The following is a 20,878-nucleotide window of genomic DNA, read 5'->3' as shown; positions in this document are numbered from 1 at the left end:
GGGACTGTGGTCTAATACTAGTTATTATAAATGAGATTTCGCTATACCTTAGACTACATTGCCGTAGCTAAAGTGGTGTAGTGTCACGTACCGCCAATCCATACAAATGCAGATATACTGGTGAAAAATTACGTACGTCGCTAAGAATTCAGTACTCTCCGTCTGTTGAATTCTCATTGAACGGATGTTCATATTTCGGAGCCGGCGCTGGCAATAAATGTGTTCTCAACATATACTGTACGGTAAATGTTTACATATACCTTAAGTCTCTACATGCCAGTGGGTAAAACAATGATACTTGCTTTGTACATTCAAGGTATGTGTGATTACCAGCTGTAGTAAGATTAAACATCGCTGAAAAGGGCCAATTCTCACAGTATTCCCACAATTCCATTCCCTTGTCACGTGTCAGCGAATTCAGGCATGCTTGTTGTAAGTTTTGTTTCAGTGAACTTCGGTGTTACGGCGTAGTATGAGAGAAAACCGAAAACCGTATCCGAAATGTACTGCTTTGATGAAAAAACAAACAAAAAAAACATCCAAATCATAATAGAGAAATACACGGGACATTGCAGCGACACACTTTCTTTCTAATGAAAGTAGTTAAAAACAAAAGTAAAGTATTCATTTTTACGTGGTGGCGCTAGTTAGTAGCAGAAAGATGGCGGGGCAGACGATGGTATGTGTTGATGATTTTGAACGTTTTGCACAAAAGCACCTCGCAAGGAATGTCTTCGATTATTACAGAAGTGGTGCAAATCTAGAAGAAACACTGAAAGATAATAGAGAAGCGTTTAAAAGGTTTGGTGTGGTAGTAATGATATTTACTCGATTCAAGTTCATCATTTATCTTGGGTCACGGTTTGCGAGTGACCGTGATACCATATCTGACCCCCTGCCCTGACCAAAAACTCGCCTGGCTGTAAAACACCATGCTCGGACCACTTAAAATTATAACTACGGATATACGTATTTGTAACCAAGATGTATTTGACAACGTACACTATTTCCGCATTCAATTGTTCCATTCCCTGGGCCGTGGTCCTTTCCAGTCAGGTTGCCGCAAGCCACGTGAATGTTTTGATTAAGCGTTTCAATATTATTTGCTTTTAATAATCTTTACAATCGGTACAAATTAAAAAAAAAGGGGGGGGGGCTTTCACACGGCAAAAAAAATCATCATTTTGTACACCAGGTTCCATAAAGGCGTGAATTTGTTTTATGGACATTTATAAATATTCATAGAACATTTATCCCGAAAGATCTTCCTAGTTCAGCTCGATAAAACTATTTTATAATGCTATTACCCATGAGTCTTTGCAAGGTCTCTTTAATCATTGGCCAAGTTACTGCCATGATACAGGAGATAGATCTCATCAAATTTGTTTGAAACGCTTAAAATTACAGTGATTCATTTGCTGGAATAATTGAAAAAAAATGCACAAGTAGGACATTATCATTTGAAATTTATAGTCGTTTAAAAATATGTTTGTAAAACAAATTTACACCTTCATGAAACCTGGTGTACTATATTGCAGATATGAATATTTAAGTATTTATAAAACTTGTATCCCAGAAAGTTTTAGCTTTCATTGGCTTTGGAAACAATTATATATACCCATTACCCACATGTCTTGCATGTTTTCTTTCATCATTAGCCAACTTATGGCCATGCATCCTAATCGCTTGGTGATTGGTCTTATGATTTTCAAAGATCATTTGAATTATAAAACTTTTTTTAAATATTTATATAAAAAAAAGTCATTCATATTTTATTGGAGAGGTTTTCCAATGTTCCCCATCTCTAATCTTAACTCTAACCCATCCCCTACCTGTTTTGCCCCCTTCCAAATAACTTGTATGCCCCTCTTGAGGATATGTACATGTATAGTTACCTAGAGGGGAATATGCAACTAAGGGGGCTGAAGGGTAAGGGGTGGTGGAACATTGGAAAGTCTTTCCCTGTACAAACCCACTTTTTTGATTTTTTTAAAATTTTAATTGAAATGATAGATTTTTTATAGTTGATGGAATTGTGACTCGCGTACCTCACATGATGACGGTTAGAGCAACTATTGATGATTGTGATCGACTCAAATATATTAACGCTTTTAAAATAATATTTATTCATTGGATTCAACTGACACTGTAATTTATAAGTATTTAAAAAAATAAAAAAAATTGGTTTATGATGTTGATTGTATGAGCGTGTGTTCACTACACAGCACTTCACAAAATGGAGAAAAGCACCATTTGTTGGTTTTCATGATGTTCTCTTCTGTGGTGGCTGTAAGTTTTAACACTTATTATGTAACATTGAATTCACAGGTATAAAATAAGGCCCAGAGTCTTGCGTGATGTGTCACACAGAAACCTTTCTACCACCATACTTGGTGAAAAAATTGACTTTCCTATTTGTATTGCTCCGACTGCTATGCAGAAAATGGCTCATCCCGATGGAGAGATAGCAACAGCGAAAGGTATGTAAGCAAAGATCGCCATGTTGTCTGACCATAAACAAATAATATAGCTAATACACTGTCATGAATAAAGGGCCACCAGTAATTTTTTCAATTTCTACTAAACTCAAATAAATTAACATGCCTCAGAAGCAGAGCAGTGTTAAGATGTGCGTTAGTACATATGTAAACACATCTAAACAACTCAATTTCTAAATATACATGTACTATACAATTATCCTAAAAAAGTACTAGACAAGTACCAGTATTTTTCTAGTCTCTACATGTATTCTGTAAATTGCTAGACAATTTGTGAGCTCTGAAAAATGAACAAATATGTAGCTGTTAACATTTCACATGTCAATTGTAAAGTTTTACCCTATTAATGTCCTCAAATTATGGTATCACAAAATCAGTGAAGTAAAATACTTCAATTTCGCTTTGAATTATTCTTCGCTATTTTCGCTTAAGGAATAATTCAGTGAAAATAAAATCCAGCGAATATACTATATTTTACATTCAACTCATCAGAAATCAGTGAAAATAAATTCCATAGAAAACTCTCAAAAAGTCTTTTCAGCAAAAATTAATTCCAGCTAAATAAAGCATTTTACAGTAATACCAATACGTTCCCTTGTCACTTTTACAGCGGCTGCAAAAATGAAGACTCTAATGTGTCTAAGCTCCTGGGCCACTTGTAGCTTTGAAGAAGTTGCTGAAGCAGATCCTAATGGGCTAAAATGGTTTCAATTATATATATACAAAGACCGTGAAGCAACTGCACAGCTTGTAAGAAGAGCCGAAAAAGCTGGCTACAAAGCCATAGCACTGACAGTTGACACACCTATATTAGGGAGACGATATGCTGATGTTAGAAACAAGTTTCAATTGCCTCCCCACCTATCGTAAGTAAAGAATTATTTTTCTATTATTGGTTAAAACTGATACAAATTAAAACAAAGTGTTACAGTTATCTCAGAGCACCCTGTTAAATATTGTTCCATTTGGTGTACCTGGTTTACAACTCAATACATTGCACTTAACCGATGTATTTTTTGCTCTGATTTAAGTTAAAAAAAGTCTGACTGGTTGTCATTTTTCTGTATAAAACTATAATTTGACCTTTTCTAGGTTTGTACATTTGGAAAGGTAACTTTCCTTAATTCCTTTGTTTTTGGATTTGTACTGTCACATCACATATGGGTTCTCACAGTCTAATATGCTGTCCCAGTGGCAAGACTCCAATGCAAGTTTTGAACTTGAACGTGACTTTGACTTCTTGGAATATTTTTAATCTGCAATCTGCACATCACTTAAAGTCACCATCTTTGTTCATAATCTTTAAAACTCAAGGTTTTATTGTTGGGTTGTTAAATATTTACAATGTAGAGAAAACTACCCAATGAAAGATGGTACTGTAAAAGTTTACCAGTGTCAAAAATTTGCATTTCAATTTTATTCATCAGCATCAAAAATATTCATGCATTGAGAGAGATCAAAATTAGTACCCTGCGCCACCGGAATGTGCCGGTGCATTTCCCAAAATAAGCATTGTGCGCCCCCTAGTTGCGCCATAATTCTGCGCCCCTCATTCTGCACCATCGAGAAAATTCATACTGTGCCCCATTCTCGGTTCAAGCTTTTTAGCTCCGCTGTCGACTTTGTCGAGCGGAGCTTATCATATGAGTGATTGTCCGTCGTTCGTGTCAATGTTTTACATTTTCGACTTCTTCTTGAAAACTACAAGTCTGAATGCTTTGATACTTGGTGTATATGTACCTTGGGTAGACCTCTCTCATATTTGTTTATTTCATGATTATATCTTCAATTCTCTAATTTTGGTGAATATTTTTGTCATTTTTGGTAAAAAGTGATATTTTCAACTTCTTGTTAGAAACCGCAAGTCCAATAGCTTTGATATTACATATATAGGTACTACATGTGGACCACTCTCAAATTTGTTCATTTCATAATGATATTTTTAATTTTCTAATTTTGGTGAATATTTTTGTTATTTTTGGTAAAAAGTGATATTTTCGACTTCTTGTTAAAAACGACAAGTCCACTTGCTTTGATATTACATATATAGGTACTACATGTGGATCTCTCTCAGATTTGTTCATTTTGTAATGATATCTTCAATTCTCTAATTTTGGTGAATATTTTTGTCATTTTTGGTAAAAAGTGATATTTTCAACTTCTTGTTAGAAACCGCAAGTCCAATTGCTTTGATATTACATATATAGGTACTACATGTGGACCACTCTCGAATTTGTTCATTTCATAATGATATCTTTAATTTTCTAATTTTGGTGAATATTTTTGTCATTTTTGGTAAAAAGTGATATTTTCGACTTCTTGTTAAAAACGACAAGTCCAATTGCTTTGATATTACATATATAGGTACTACATGTGGACCTCTCTCAGATTTGTTCATTTTGTAATGATATCTTTAATTTTCTAAATTTGGTGAATATTTTTGTCATTTTTGGTAAAAAGTGATACTTTCGACTTCTTGTTAAAAACCGCATGTCCAATTGCCTTGATATTACATATATAGGTACTACATGTGGACCATTCTCAAATTTGTTCATTTCATAATGATATCTTTAATTTTCTAATTTTGGTGAATATTTTGGTCATTTTTGATAAAAAGTGATATTTTCAACTTCTTGTTAAAAACCACAAGTCCAATTGCTTTGATATTACATATATAGATACTACATATGGACCACTCCCAAATTTGTTCATTTCATGATGATATCTTCAATTCTCTAATTTTGATGAATATTTTTGTTATTTTTGGTAAAAAGTGATATTTTCTTCTTGTTAAAAACCACAATCATTTATGGTCAAAAATGATATTTTTGAATTCTTGTTGAAAACAGCAAGTCCCATTGCATTGATACTATGCATATTGTTCATTTTCTAATGATATCTTCTGTTCATGTGTGAGGGCGCTGTTTTGCTGCTGCCAACTTGGATAAGTACAGTCCAGTTTTACTACGTTTTACGGATTTTATGGTTTTGTGTGATTATCTTCATTGGATTCCTCGTTTATGTTAAGTATTAGTGCAACTTCTTGGTTTGTTGATGTTCGTCTATATATTTGTGTTGCCGTGAATTCTGTCCAAAACGTTTTTCACATGACGCCCATGCTGAAATCGCCACATTGTCCATTACTCATTACCATATGAATAGAAGCAAGTTTTTCCGCGTACCACCTGTTGCAGATAATTGTTTCTGACACTGCTTGATAAATTGCAACTCTGGACATGTCGTCACGAATCGTTTATAACACACTACAGTTACTAAAACTACGCAAGCAACATTTCGCAAATCTAACACACCATGTTATACAAACCACTAAAGATAATTCCATCTGGAGACAACGTTGTCGACGAGCGGGATCGCATATTAGGCACCCAATTACTGTTCACTTGACTATACGTCCGATTTCGGACAACCAAGTTATTGTTGTTCCTAGATTATCTGCATTAGTTCAACTATCTGGGTTTAATACCACTGTACATGAGCCATATGATGCTAATATTATTCCTGTTATTTACAACGTTTTTTCTGCTGAACATTATCGTTATCGTCGCAAATCTGGAAATTTCGGAGTGGACTCTACCAATTTGACCTCTATTGACCTACAGCACACATCCCGATCAAAGTTTATGTCAGAGTTAAAATGTGGATTATTAAATTCTCGTTCAGTTAGGAATAAATCGTGTGCATTAAATGAGATGATCTTATATCATGATTTGGATTATTTATTTCTCACGGAAACATGGCTGAAAGGTGATGTCAGTGACGGACCTGTCGTTGTTGAGTTGACTCCAAGTGGCTTTAAGTGTAGACAGTTTCCTCGTCTTACAGGTGCTGGAGGTGGTATCGCCATCGTTCATAAAACTACCGCAAAAGTAAATACATCGTGCTCGCAAACATTTTCATCGTTTGAGTGGTTAGAGATCACTGTTGATTCAAAACATGGACGTATTAGGTACATTCTCATGTACCGCCCGCCTCCCAGTTTTTCTAATAAACTGACATTTAATGGATTTTTATCGGATTTCTCAGATCTTCTAGACATTTACGTTTTGGATACTACACCAATCGTCTACCTTGGAGATTTTAACATTCATTTTAATAAGCCAGACAATCGTGACACCTGCAGATTTCTGGAACTTTTAAAAATGCATGATTTAGTGCAGCTAGTAGACAAACCTACCCATCGTTCTGGTAACATTTTGGATTTAATTATTACCCGTGAGAATATTGTGTTATCATTGGAAGTGAACCAGGCCGCAGCAATCTCTGATCACTATCCCATTTTCTTTAGTTTGTCAAATCATCATGATAATACATCAAATCGTACCAAAATTACTTATCGCTGCTTCAAGAACTTTGATAGGGATAATTTCGCATCTGATCTACTCGAATCTGGGTGTACTAGAACAGTTGACCAGGTAGATTCTACAGCTAAGTTACGTATTTTCAACACTGCTGTATCGGAAACGCTTGACAAACATGCCCCCATGACTGAGAAGACTGTTCACGTTCGTGTGGCCGAGCCGTGGATAAATGTTGATATTTACCACGCCCGCACTGAACGCCGTAAAGCTGAACGGACGTGGCGGCGAACTGGTTTAACTGTCCATCGCCAAATCTACAAATCTAAACGAAATAAAGTTAATGATCTTATTGATGTATCACGTAGGAGTTATTTCGCTGATAAGATCGCGGATTGTAATGGTGACCAAAGAAAACTGTTTTCCATCGTAAATGGTCTTCTAGGCTCGACAAATAATTTGAATGCGTTGCCGATTCACGATAACAAAATAAATTTAGCGAATCGTTTTAGCATGTTTTTCGTGGATAAGATTAAGAAAATCAATCAAGGACTAAATCTAAATTTATTGAATGGAAACCGTTTTAACGAACTGCACAAGTTCTCTGGTGATGAATTGAAATGTTTTGAACCAGCCACGGAGGATGAAATAATTAAAATTATAAAAAAATCGTCGTCGGTTTCGTGCGATTTGGACTGTTTACCCACTAATATATTAAAAGATGAAAAGATCCTTTCTATCCTGCTTTCACCTATAACAGATATCATAAATGAATCACTTCGCACTGGAAGTGTTCCTGAGAAAATGAAATGTGCGCTGATTAAACCTCTGCTCAAGAAAGCATCGTTGGATTCAAACATGCTGAAAAATTATCGACCGATTTCTAATTTGTCTTTTATATCTAAAGTCCTTGAACGTGTCGTTGCATCCAGAGTGAAACAACATTTAGAGAATTATTCGTTGTATGAAGAGTTTCAATCAGCGTATCGGACCGCACATAGCACTGAAACGGCTCTTTTGATGTACTATGCAGTATTGATAATTCTAAGAATTCAGTTGCTCTCGTACTTTTGGATCTTTCAGCCGCTTTTGATACTGTGAATCACAGGATTCTCATCGATAGGTTGAGATCAAATTTTGGTTTAAATGGTCTCATCATCAAATGGTTTGAGTCGTATTTGAGTAACCGCATTCAAAAAGTGAAAATTGGAAATGTATTTTCTGATATGACGTCTATATTAGAAACCGGTGTTCCACAGGGCTCCGTCTTAGGGCCATTATTGTTCTCAATGTACATGCGTCCATTGGGCGAGTTATTGCGACGTCACGGCGTAAAATATCATTTTTACGCCGATGACACACAGATTTATTTATCGGTTTCTGAAGATGATCAAATTCGCGCCCGGGTGATACTTCAGACATGTATTCAAGACGTTAGCGATTGGATGTCTTGTAATTTCCTACTTTTGAATGTGTCGAAAACTGAATTTGTGTGCATGTCGTCTCGGAGATTCTCACAAGACTCGTGTCCTTTGTCTAGTATCGCAATTGGTGAAGAATTGGTTAGTGCTTCGTCAAGTGCTAGAAACTTAGGTGTCTTGTTTGATTCGCAGCTATCTATGGAAACACACATTTCTACTATTTGTAGATCTGGATATTCCCATCTAAGAAATATTAATCGTATTCGTAAATCATTATCCCAATCTGATACTGAAAAGTTGGTACATGCATTCATATCTTCTCGCTTAGACAGCTGTAATTCATTATTGTCTGGTCTCCCTGTAACTAAGATAAAACCTCTTATTCGTGTACAAAATGCAGCAGCCCGCCTTGTCACTCGTGCTCGAAAATATGACCACATTACAGACATTTTTATTAAACTTCATTGGTTACCAGTTGTACAAAGAATCAATTTCAAATTACTTTTACTAGTGTATAAATCTTTGTATGGTTTTGCCCCAAATTATCTATGTGAATTAATCGAATTTTATGTACCTAGTCGTAGTTTAAGATCTGAATCAAAGTTTCTTATTAAAACTCGTCAGGTGTGTAGTAAAAAGTCCAAGGTGTTATACAAAGACTGTGCTTTTGAAAATTTAGGTCCTAAACTTTTTAATGAATTACCTCTGTCTGTTCGTTCTAGTCCTTCAGTAGACATTTTTAAATCCAGACTGAAAACGCACTTATTTAAATGTGCTTTTAATATTTGACTGATTGTTTATTGTATCAGCGCCTTTGATCTTCATATGTTGGAATTGTTGCGCTTAATTAAATAAAGTTATTATTATTATTATTATTCTTTAATCGAAATGTGCATTGCTAACAGCGGAGCTATCTCAGCCGAGAGGCTGCTTGTTAAAAATGTAAAATCATAAACTCATAGACGGCAAGCCTGTTTATCAATGCAATCGCCTGAAATCCTGTTATATAACATTTGTAGGGACATCGAAAAGTACGAAGCTCTTGGAAACAAATAAATTAAAGGAATCGGCTAGCTATAATTAGGCACAATCGGAAGATGAATCGCCAAAATTGCTCGTTTCCAAAGGGGTAGCGTGACATTGAGTCGGACATATTCATATTAATATGCAAATGAATAATCTGTGAAACAAACAGGAGCAGAGCAACTCATTGCGAGAAAAATAGTGCCCGATAACACACCGTACATGCTTATACACCCAATTATGGGCTTTCAACTGCTGATTCCAAGGTGATGAAACCATGAAAACAAACATTATCTTTGGGAGTGGCTGTCTGAATTATTAGAACAAAAACAGAAATTTTGTTTTTGAGGTCATTATCTGGGATATGATTTGAGTGGTTGAATCATAAAAACGAGAAAGAAACGTCAATTTCGAGAGAAAAAAAGCAATTGTTGTTCAATTACATTTACTATCTTGAGAATTTTGCTCATTTTGTTGGGCTGCACTCATCGCGTGGCTACAATATTGTGAGATAATATTAATATTAGAATTACAGTTGTGTAATTGTGAGCACGTCTGTTTTTGTAAAATACTAGACAGTTCAAAGAATGCAGTTCATAAAATCCCATGATGAAATACAAAAGAAGTGGCCGGTGCAATGAGTACAATTAAGTGAAACATTGTTTCAACTATGTAGACGGTAGATCTAGATTGCGTCATATAAAACAACATTGCATTGCTTTTCGATGGTGCAGAATGGCAGCCTAATTTTGATAAAAAGGACTGTATAATTAATAGATTAAATATTGAAACATTGTTTAAACTTCGTAATAATTGACCTAGATTGCGTCCTTGAAAACAAATATAGTTTGTACGTGAATTGTCACATTCTGGTGGCAGTAGTTCTTGTGCCTGGTGGAGTAGTAATGTAATTTGATTGGTTGAGCAAATAGCCACCTGGGCTTGTACATCGAGGCAGGAAAGACAGGCTTTTGGCTGTTCACTTGCCAGCGGACCAGCGACGAGTGAGCACAATAAATATTGTGTGCGGAAGGCAGTGGTTTGCCATCATAGCCATGCAATGCAGACAGTTATCAAGTTATGAACTGAAGCCTGTGCAAGTCGTGTGAAATGCATTGTGTTGTAATTGACAAACAACCTAGCTGAGGTGTGGTGGTCGGCGCGCTGAGTGGTCGTAACTTCGTAGTGTCAAGTTTCTGCAGGATTTACTGGGACACGCTGTAGACGCCGGGGTTCAGATTGGAACTTGCTGTCGGGTCTACATTTCTCTTGGTCAACAGGAAACGTTGGCGAGAGAGAGACAGCTGTTTACGTCGCACTAGTTGTCGCTAACTGTGTGGGACCACGCACATTGACCGTCCAGTGTTGAGCCGTGTGTGGTAGTGTATAGCGTTACTGTGTAATTTTATTGTAATTTGTATTTATGTATTTGTAAAATAACGCATGATCAGTTGTTGGTTACCGTAGCGTGGCCGGCCAGGTAATTATTGAATTTGTACCGATTAATTTGGTTTGCAATGTGGAAAGAACTTACTACTGATAATTAATGTGAAGTGATTTAGGCAATTATTTCTAAAGCCAGACTGCTGTAGAGTGTGGGAGTACAATTGTATTTAAATGAACAATATGCATATTGAATCCATAATTCAAAAATATAACCGTTATGTATGTTAATTGTGTTTTTTTGCTTTATGTATATAAATATAATATAATGTACCACGATGTGCTTATTGTGTGCGAGTGCTCGAACGTGACTTTCGTGTATGAACAATAATAACACCCCAAACCTGTGACATGAATGAAGAGCACAAAATGATTTGTTTCCAATAGTTACAACAGTATTTCACATAAAACCATCCCAATTGCGTTGCTAAACAGGCTTGAAAATCATTACTGTAACTTCATTTTTAAAACAGAATGGGGTGCAGTATGAATTTTCTCAAGGGCGCAGAATGATGGCGCAACTAGGGGGCACACAATGCTTATTTTAGGAAATGCGTTGTAGCAGTCCGGTGGCGCAGACTACCTATTTTGAGCCTCGCACATACCTCCCTCTGTGCATGTTTCCGTCTGTCTGTCTGTCCATCATGCCTGGACCTATCATGTTCAAACACCACCCAACCATATATTTTGGAATACTCATGCATATGCATTTGTTTCGCATTCCGATTCAAGACGGTTGAATGGCATCCATTTTAAGTGCTAAAATTTATCAAAATCAAGCATTTCTGTAATTTCTGTAATGAATAGATTTTGTACAACTTGGCATGTACATTGCCCATAATAGGATCTTGATATAGTTCATTTAGTTTTTTCAGATCAGATTCAAAATGGCTAACTAATGAACATTTTGTATTAATAAATGCCATTTTTCTGGAATACCTTGACTGATTTACTATTTCATGTTTTTGTTTATCTGGTGCACTTTTTCAGTTCTTTTTTGAATTGTAGTTGAATTTGTGTTGAAAATCAAAATAAAAGCACAATTTTGAATAAGTTTTAAAAGAAAAACAAAACAAAAACATGTACATCAATTTTGAAAAACAAATTGACAAGATACTTTTTATAATTTTCTTTTTTTGACCTTAAATGAATTCCACTATTTTCAATGAGGAAATTTTCCCATAGTTTGACATGTATATTCTTTGGTTCAGCCACGCTTTGCTGGCTTTAATAAATGACAACATATAAATACAGTGTACTGTAATTAACAGAGATCATTACTCTTGGCCTTCGTTAGAAAGACAGTTGAACATTCATCTTGTCTACTAGTGATTGAGAAGCCTGGTTAACCTTGAACAACATTCTGATTGCAGCAAATTTATCATTGAATTGCAAATAAAAAGACTCAGACTTAATTTAAATAATGCAAACAGGGTAAATAGCTGGCAGTTAACCTCATTTATTATAGTTTATATATCACCACTGATTCGTATAACCTGATTTATTTTTGACGTAGGTTAGCTAACTTTGACAACGAGGATAAGCATGCTACAGGTGTGAAAAGTACAAATGACTCTGGACTGGCAGCCTATGTGGCCTCATTAATTGATCCATCTCTCAACTGGGAACACGTGGAGTGGCTGAAGAGCATCACCAAATTACCCATAGTAGTCAAGGGAATTCTCACAGGTAGGTAATTAAAACGATTTCACTTGTGGCATCATCAAGTCACCATTCTCTCATCACTTCCTTCTATTTACTGTGTCAAAGGTATTCTCTTTGACTGCTGTTTTGTAGCACATCTAAAGCCTGTTTTCTTCGCAAATGTAATTCCCCATTAGATGCTCCATGAACACAATTGATGATATGCAAATGAATGCACTTTGACATTGACTACGTGTATATACCAATGCAGTGTATGCTGCTGAAGCTTCATGTAGGTTTGTTTGGTTTTCAAATCTTTACGTCGCTGTACATCCTTCAGTGCATGGCAGACAAAACTGAGAAAATGTCATTTTACTGGTGTTTATTATGTCAAAATCTTTCTTTGTGAGGCATTTACAATCAGCTCAAACAATTTTGTAGAGGAATGACTTAAAATAACAACTCAATTGTATATTCACATGGTGTAGGCTGATCAGCTGATCACAAACTACTGAAATATTGGATGTATGGAAAAACCAAAAATGCACCAAATTTGGGTGAATTTTTTTTTAACTGGCATCAATATAATTCATAATTCACTAAAAAAATAATAATCAAAATGAAAATCTTTTGTTACATGTGCTTTGTGTATGTTTATTTTTTACAAAAGAAAGAAGAGAGGATTAAATAAGCTAGTTGCCTTTGATTGTAGGGGTCAATTTCAATTTTCTAATTCTGTGTGCGTGTGATTACATATCAAAAATGAGAAAATTTAATTTCATATAAATTTTTTTATATAATTGATTAGCTGAAGATGCATTGGAAGCATTGAATCATGGTATTGCTGGTATACTGGTATCTAATCATGGTGCCAGGCAGTTAGATGGTGTCCCTGCTACAGTAAGTAATCCTACACACATATTCCTTATCAGTTTTGGCTTGCAGCATTGAAATAGCTCTAGCAATTGTGTTTTTTTTGGGGGGGGGGGGTGCTTAGCTGAGCAACCCTCTCGATATTTATCTGACATTTTATGTTGCAAGGATGAAGAAATTTTAATTATAAAATCATAAAACTGTAAATACAAAAAGGTGTACTCAACGCTTCATTAATAATTGTTTTATATGTATCATGTGGTAAACACTTTCTTGAAAAAAATTATTACAATTTAGCTGTTCAATATCTTAAGAAATATGAACAGTGATGTATGTTTACCTTACTGGACTTTAAATAAATTCTTTTGTCAGATAGATGTATTATCAGAGGTTGTGCAAGCAGTAAATGGCCAGGTAGAAGTGTATTTAGATGGCGGTGTCAGAACTGGTACAGATGTACTAAAAGCAATAGCTTTAGGTGCTAAATGTGTATTTCTAGGTAGACCTGCTCTTTGGGGACTAGCTTACAATGTAAGTACATGTGTATCTTTGAGTGTGTTTGAGTGAGTTTAACCAGCATTCATTTTAGTGTTTTCATATATTGCCAACTGTCGTTTTTACAGAGTTTGTTAGACACATAATGCCATCTGTCTATAATGTGTATATTGACCCTAGTTTGGATTATGGTTTAACTTTTTCCCCGCCAGACTTTCTCACCCAATACTTCTGGAACTGACCCCTAATTTTGGAACCAACAGACAAAATTTGAGTAAATTTTCAGTCTTTACTAAAAAATTGTGTACATTTTTGTCCCAACTTCTGAAGGAAAGTGGAAACTATAAACTATTTTGCGAATTTGTCATTATATGACCTATTGTATAAAGATCAAAATGATAGAAGAGGATTGCATGGTTGATGTCTGACACAAAATTTATATAAAACAGGAATATTTTTATATACATGTATTCCATTTTTATTTTTCATTCACAAATTAAAGAATTGACTTCTTAAGCCAGTCTGTAAAGGGCGATCTCTTGCAGGTTTGATTTTAGTTGTTTCGTTTTCAGATTCACAGTCAATGTTGGAAAATTATATACCGGTACATTGTACTTTGTAGTTTGTATCTGATTTACTATTAAACCACATTAATTTCACAAGCAAGTCATGGGAAATCACAACATTTTGTTGCAGTGGACATTTTGTTGGGGGTAATTTGGACATTAAATTACAGTCAAAATTTGTCCCCATAAACTTCTTAAATCTTCAAATTTTAAAAATTGCTAGCCGCAAAAATATAAATATAAGTATGTATTTTAGGGAAAAGAGGGTGTACAACAAGTACTACAGATTATAAAGGATGAATTCAGTCTAGCGATGGCCTTATCAGGTAGGTTGGTTCATACTGTCACTCCTGTCATAGTAAAATATGGATGTTGTGTAAAGAAGTAAAACTAATTAATCGATATAAACTTAAATGGTGATGAATGGATTCTTATCACCACCTTATGATATTTATATAATGATAAACATTGTATTCATTTCTGTTTTTTGGTGTCAAAGGTTGCTGTACTGTCAGCGATATAAAACCCTCACTAGTATCTCGACATTCATACGACTGGTGTAAGCTGTGAGACTCTCTTTTATAGTGGCAGTTCAAAAGTTCATCTCAGAATCGTGGAATGAAAGCAACGTACATATCATTTTGTCGTCAAATTAACATTGGTGTGCTGGATACATCAATATGTTGTTGAAAAAGAAATGATTCCAACAATAACAATTATTTTGTTTATTTCTGAGCTGTGGAAATGAAGAGTCGCTGAATTCAACAGTGTGCGTGAAAAATATTAAAAACTGAAATTATAAATAGAATGGCAAACAATCCTTTGAAGAGCTTGTCACTGTGTGAAATATTGCAGCTATGACGGTATGAGTGATTGGAGATTGTGATAGAAATCAAATTAGCAATATTTATAAGATGGAATAAGATGTATTTACATGAAAAAAAATTACAGGCTATTCAAATGGAAAGGATATGATGTCAACGTAGGAATAGTGTTGAATGGTAATTATGTCACATGTCTTATTAACTATGGAGTCAACAGTATTATCATGTTTGAAATATATCACCTTTATACGTCTGTATAAATATTATTATGACATTGATTTATGTGATCCAGGGATAATACATGTAATTATAGGAAGAGTAGTGAGGCAAAAGTAGAACTAGAATTTACTGAAATGTGTCATGCGTATACTCTTGATAAAAAACCATTTCAGTATCATCAAATCAATATGGAATTTTCAGCTTTTGATGAGATCTTATGTGAAGTGACTTCAAAAAGTTCTGAATCATGTGACAAAGAACACTTTCCTGTCAATCTTGACAGCGTTATTTACTGACATTTTTTTGTATTTCTTTGTATAATTCTGACTTGGACATTGATAAAGTCTTGTGCAGAGAAATGTTTTTCAAGTTAGCTTGTAATCAGAAGAGTATCACTTCCTACTACCAGTAAACTAAAAATAATATTTTACAGTGTCAACTTTGTTTGAATAATATACAGCTCGCTCAGCAACAGAATCTGAATTGCAGCAAAGACAGAGAAAAGAATTGCTATGTTCACACGGCAGCATTCTACCAGAGCCGAACTACTGCACCTCCCACCAATTAACAGTAGATTATCTCCAATGCGTTCCTACGGTCGGGGGGCCGAACGAGAGCCGAGATCTGCCATAGTTCGATTCAGTTCGGTTAGAGCCTAATGGAACAGTGCCCTCAGATAATTAGTGTGAAAAAAAACATGGCTGAAAACGATATTGGTGTCGAGCTTGTGTTATTTCTTTACATGGCACGATTTTGTTGATCTGGGATAAAACAAAACACACTCACAATCGAGTCTGGTGTTATGATTTAGGTAATACAACATGTAGTATCTCGAATAAACAGGAAACACGGTAACTGAAATGTGTTACAGCCTATTCGCTAGAAGTTATTGTCATTGTTCAACTGCTGTGATATGTGTTACAGTTGTCAATCTAAACCTACTAGGAACATGTCACCTTACCGTGACTGCTTCTACGATTTTTATCTCTGGTGTCTTTGAAAAGTATCTTCAATTTTCATTGGATCTGTTCAGTCCTTCTTTCAAGTTTTTGTCGCATAATTTCGTACGCCATTTTTCTGTTTCCTGTTGACCTGTCAATCTATCGCAGTATTTTCTTACTCTGCAAAATAGATATTAGGGCACGTACCTCGTTGTCAAATCGGGAAATTGCGTGAAGCTACAAACGATATTGTCTCCACCATAATTGAAATGAGAGGTTATTACTTGAAGTTGAAGAAGATGATTGAGGGCGTGATTTGGGCTCCGATAGTTTATGCCCTGCGTATACACAGGCGGGGCCATGTCGGGGCTAAACCTATCGGAGTTCAACCCCAAGGGTTTATTGGAGCCAAGCTTGGCTCGAGCCGAACGCGTATACATGGTCATTTTTGCTGGCTCGAGTCGTAGGGCTCCGATAAAATGCTGTCGTGTGAACGTAACAAGAGTGTCCGTGTTTGATGGTTGTGTACGAGTTTATGTTGTCTGTAATCCCTTCTCAACCAAGTCACTTGCTGTTGTTGAAAGAGCCGCAATATAAATAAATTTGAAACAAATAAGATTTGATGAATAAGTATTTGCTTTGGAAAGCATAACAATAAACGCATATGATGTCAAATGTAATTGTCTTATACGAGAGATATTGAATTTAGATTTTAATAAAAATAAAGATTATTCAAATTATTCAAGATCTCTTTATCAGATATCAAATTTATTTAAGTGAGTGTCTTTTAATATTATAATGTGTTCCAAGTCTTTCAGCAAGAAACAAATAAATAACAGTAGTACTGTTCTTAACAATGTGTTTATACCTGTACTGTATCTGTGTTATTGATATAAAACTCGTTTTTACATAAATGAGAAGCTTTGGTCAAAATAGGTCATATTTTTATGATCTAGCATCTATTGAATATTGAAACATACTACTACTAAAGCAATTCAGTAGGTCCAAAAATGCGATTCCTTATTTATTAGTCCCCATTCGGACAAAGTCCGAAAACGGGGACTTATAATTCAGTCTCCGTCAGTCTGTGCGTCTGTGCGTCCATCCGGAGTCATATCTCAGAATCCCTTGGAACGATTCTGTTCATTCTTTGCATGTGCCTAGTACTTTATGTGGGACATATGCACATGCAGTGGTTTAGCGATTCGATTCAAAATGGCCGTCTGGCAGCCATCTCGTTTTTTGAAAATGTTGTATTTTGGACATGCTTTGTCAGTTTTCATTCAAATTTAGTACATAGATCATACATGTCAGGATACATGTCCATGACGATTTATTTCGCAATTGGATCAAAGATGGTTGACTGGCAGGCATCTTGTTTTGTTTTTTTATGCGGTATCTTGGACGTGCTCTGTCAGTTTTCATTGAAATTTGGCACATACATGTACAATTATACATGTTAGGATGCATGTCCATGACAATTTGTTTCAAAATCTGGTCAAGAATGGCCGATTGACAGCCATCTGACTTTTTAGCTCCCGTGAAACGGAGCTTATGTGGTACCGGTGTCTGTGGCTCTGTGACTCTGTGACTAAAATTTGTTCCACTGATAACTCAAGATTTACAATGTCAATTCAAATGAAATTTGGCACACAGCTAATATATGATCAGTAGATGTGCTGATTAGATTTTGGTGCAATTCCATGCATATTAATTAGTCAATTATTGCATTAATTAATTTATAACTTAGAGTCTCTAAAGTTTCGTAACAAATATTTGACTAGGGTGAGTAGCCTAATTTGCATATTGCAATTACATATTCTGTCGCAAAAAAAAACTGGTACCGGTAATATTTCATTGGAAGGTCTGCAAATTTGCAAATTTTAGTATATAATGATTTATTATATCATGATGGATGTTATTTGAGCAGATACAGCGACTAAAAATATCAAATGTATGCGAGTATGGGGAGTACGCATGCGCAGTTACAAGAGTGACGCGGCCATTTTTTCAGTTTGACGAAAAAGCAGTACCCTTTTCGATTTTCATGAACGCAAGTTCAATTTCACTTTGTGTGTCATATTCATCAATAGACAAAATCGAAGACAGATGCCGTACAACTTTCTGCCAATCTTGATTCATAAATGTGCTGGTTATATGTACAGTGTTCTCCTCGGGCCTGCGTTGCTTAGACAATAGCCGCGTAACTTTCGTTTCACCCGTGATTCTGCAGTGTTCTCATCAGGTCTTTTAAATGTATCGGGTCCGATACTATTCTTTCTTTCCACGATACTGTTTCCCTCAAGCTGAGCCGTTTCCAGGCCATTGTTTTGCAATGATGAATCAGAACAGAACAATTTGTGTGAACTGATCGATCCTAACTTATTATCTGGATAATAACCTGCAGGTCTGCGGATACTTCTGCCTACTTTCAAGCATGAATATAGAAGGAAATCAACGAATTTTTTTCAGTATCGTTCCAGACTTTGCAAGAAATTTATATAATAATCACAGTGATCACTACTATTGGGTTCAAAAATTATTTATGATCATTCAAAATATAGTGGCCATGGCTGTTGGTTCAACCCAGTCATCTTCACCGCTATTGCAACGCCATGAGCAGAGAAACGGAAAGCTGAATCCCCATGTCTACACTTAGTCCATGTATAAGGCAGACACCCGACAGCACAGCAAGGAAGTTTGTCAGTTATATTAAAGATATAAATTTTCTATTTTACGTATTGGAGCTACACAACGTGACTGAAAGCACTTCCAATGTGATCTAATTTGTGAACAATCTCTTTGCACTTGACTCCCAGTGTCTTCTCCTCGAGCAGACAGTAATGTTTCACATTTGTTTTCGCATGGTTTCCATCTTACTCAAATAAAACAAAGCAGTTGATTCCTATTTTACTTAGTGTTTATTCTTGTTTGATATTTTTAAACAAAAATGCACTCATTAAACAAATAGTAAATATGCGAGTTTTTTGTTTTTGCCGAACGAGGACAAGGAAGACAAAATGGCGGTAGTTTTGTGTAGGGTCGATTGTGATCTTCGGTTTGTATCAAAAGCACGTCTCACAAATGAAATTTTTTTTTTTTCGAGCGATAATTTGATAGCAATTAAACAAATTTCATGTATGTTGGGGCTGGATCACTTACTTTCAAGGGCTCAAAGTCCGGACGGACATTAAACTACAATGTTTTTATTTATATGTTCTAGGTATGTTGTACAGACTTTTTAGTTGTACTATTTTGATGATTTAATTTCAAGAATCTGTCAAGGAAACAATCTGTTGTTGTGTTCTCGTAGGTTTAATTTAGCAGATTTTACTTGTCAGCGAAAATAGCGAAATTTGTCCATTGCGTCAGGAAGATCTATCTCAATTTGCTGCACTGAGGTTAATTGCGGTTTTTACTACTCCATCGCTAATGACACTAATTACCAAGAATTAAAAAAAAACAAGTGAAATTAAGTTGCATTGGGAAAAAAACCCATAAGAAAATCAAAGCAAAAATTATTCAACTGCAGACGAGACAAACCCAGACCTCTAGAAATACCTCATTTATAAAGTGCCTCATTAGTGCCCTTTGTTTACAAGTATAGTGTCCTTGCATGTTTTTCAAAATGCCCATATCAAAATCATGTGTTTCCATATACAGTATATCATAGATTCTCAGACATCTTGATCAATTTTATTGATGGATTGACCTACATGCAATTACATTAACTTATTAGGCAAAGCCTATACCTTTATAATACATGCTCTGATCACACTGGAGCTATTTACAGTTTAACTTTGATTGGACTTACTACTATATTTCCACAATTTATGTACCATTTTCATTCGTATTTGGCACATACATCATACATATCGGTGTGTTTCATAATCAGATCAAAGATGGCCGAATAACGGCTGTTTTTATTTTTGGCCATATTACTACTACATGGAACACGTGTTTTGATGTAAATAAACAATCTGTTGTATACGCCACTTGGAACTCAAGTTTCAAAGACACGCTCGCGACAACCCCTCCGCTTTAATATGACGAGCACAAAGAGAACTTTCAAAAATTTAACGAGGACTGTGTCATTTTCAATGACTTGTTAGTTTAGTATTTTAATGTCAAATTCAAACTCTTGTCGCAATGCCTTCTATAAGGCTCCATGGATGATTTCAATATAAATGGTATATAATAGTGTTAGCAAGCAATGTAAAAAATCCTCCTTTGAGGGTCACTGGTTTATGCTGTAAAGAGAAAGGAAACCATACAAGACCTCATCAATTACCTCTATCTCTACCTCTACCTCTACAAGTAGCGTATTTAGGTCATATAAACAGTAACAAAGCTATGTCAAGAACCTTGGGGGGATGACAGGGTTTGAATTATGGTCGATATCTACTTTTTAATTAACACATGTTACAGGGGATGATTCTTTATCATGACCAAGTTCAGCTATCCAGTGGCTATGGCAACATTTTCAGCTTCATATTCACCATAAAAGTAAATATTTGGTATATTTATTTACAGTATGAAAATATGTGTCATATTCCCAGCCATTATTCAAAAACATGCTTCTCGCCTTGTCCATGTGCGAGTCCGAAGCTGTATC

The 20,878-nt window shown here is 35.4% G+C and overlaps 1 protein-coding gene across 1 annotated transcript; it reads left to right on the top strand.

Annotated features, from left to right (window-relative positions):
• The first annotated feature begins 640 nt into the window (after window positions 1-640).
• On the top strand, window positions 641-17,128 carry LOC100376613 (2-Hydroxyacid oxidase 1-like). The gene is made up of 8 exons (XM_006813541.2): window positions 641-801; window positions 2,329-2,480; window positions 3,109-3,364; window positions 12,218-12,390; window positions 13,154-13,245; window positions 13,591-13,749; window positions 14,536-14,605; window positions 14,779-17,128. The coding sequence occupies exons 1-8, from the start codon at window positions 662-664 to the stop codon at window positions 14,847-14,849; spliced, it is 1,113 nt and encodes a 370-aa protein (XP_006813604.1). The 5' UTR covers window positions 641-661; the 3' UTR covers window positions 14,850-17,128.
• The last annotated feature ends 3,750 nt before the right edge of the window (window positions 17,129-20,878 follow it).

The sequence above is a fragment of the Saccoglossus kowalevskii genome, chromosome 2, assembly GCF_978046115.1.
Source record: "Saccoglossus kowalevskii chromosome 2, keSacKowa6.1, whole genome shotgun sequence".
NCBI classification, from domain to species: domain Eukaryota; kingdom Metazoa; phylum Hemichordata; class Enteropneusta; family Harrimaniidae; genus Saccoglossus; species Saccoglossus kowalevskii.
The sequence above is the reverse complement of the archived record's forward strand: the minus strand, read 5'-3'. Positions and strand labels throughout refer to the sequence as shown.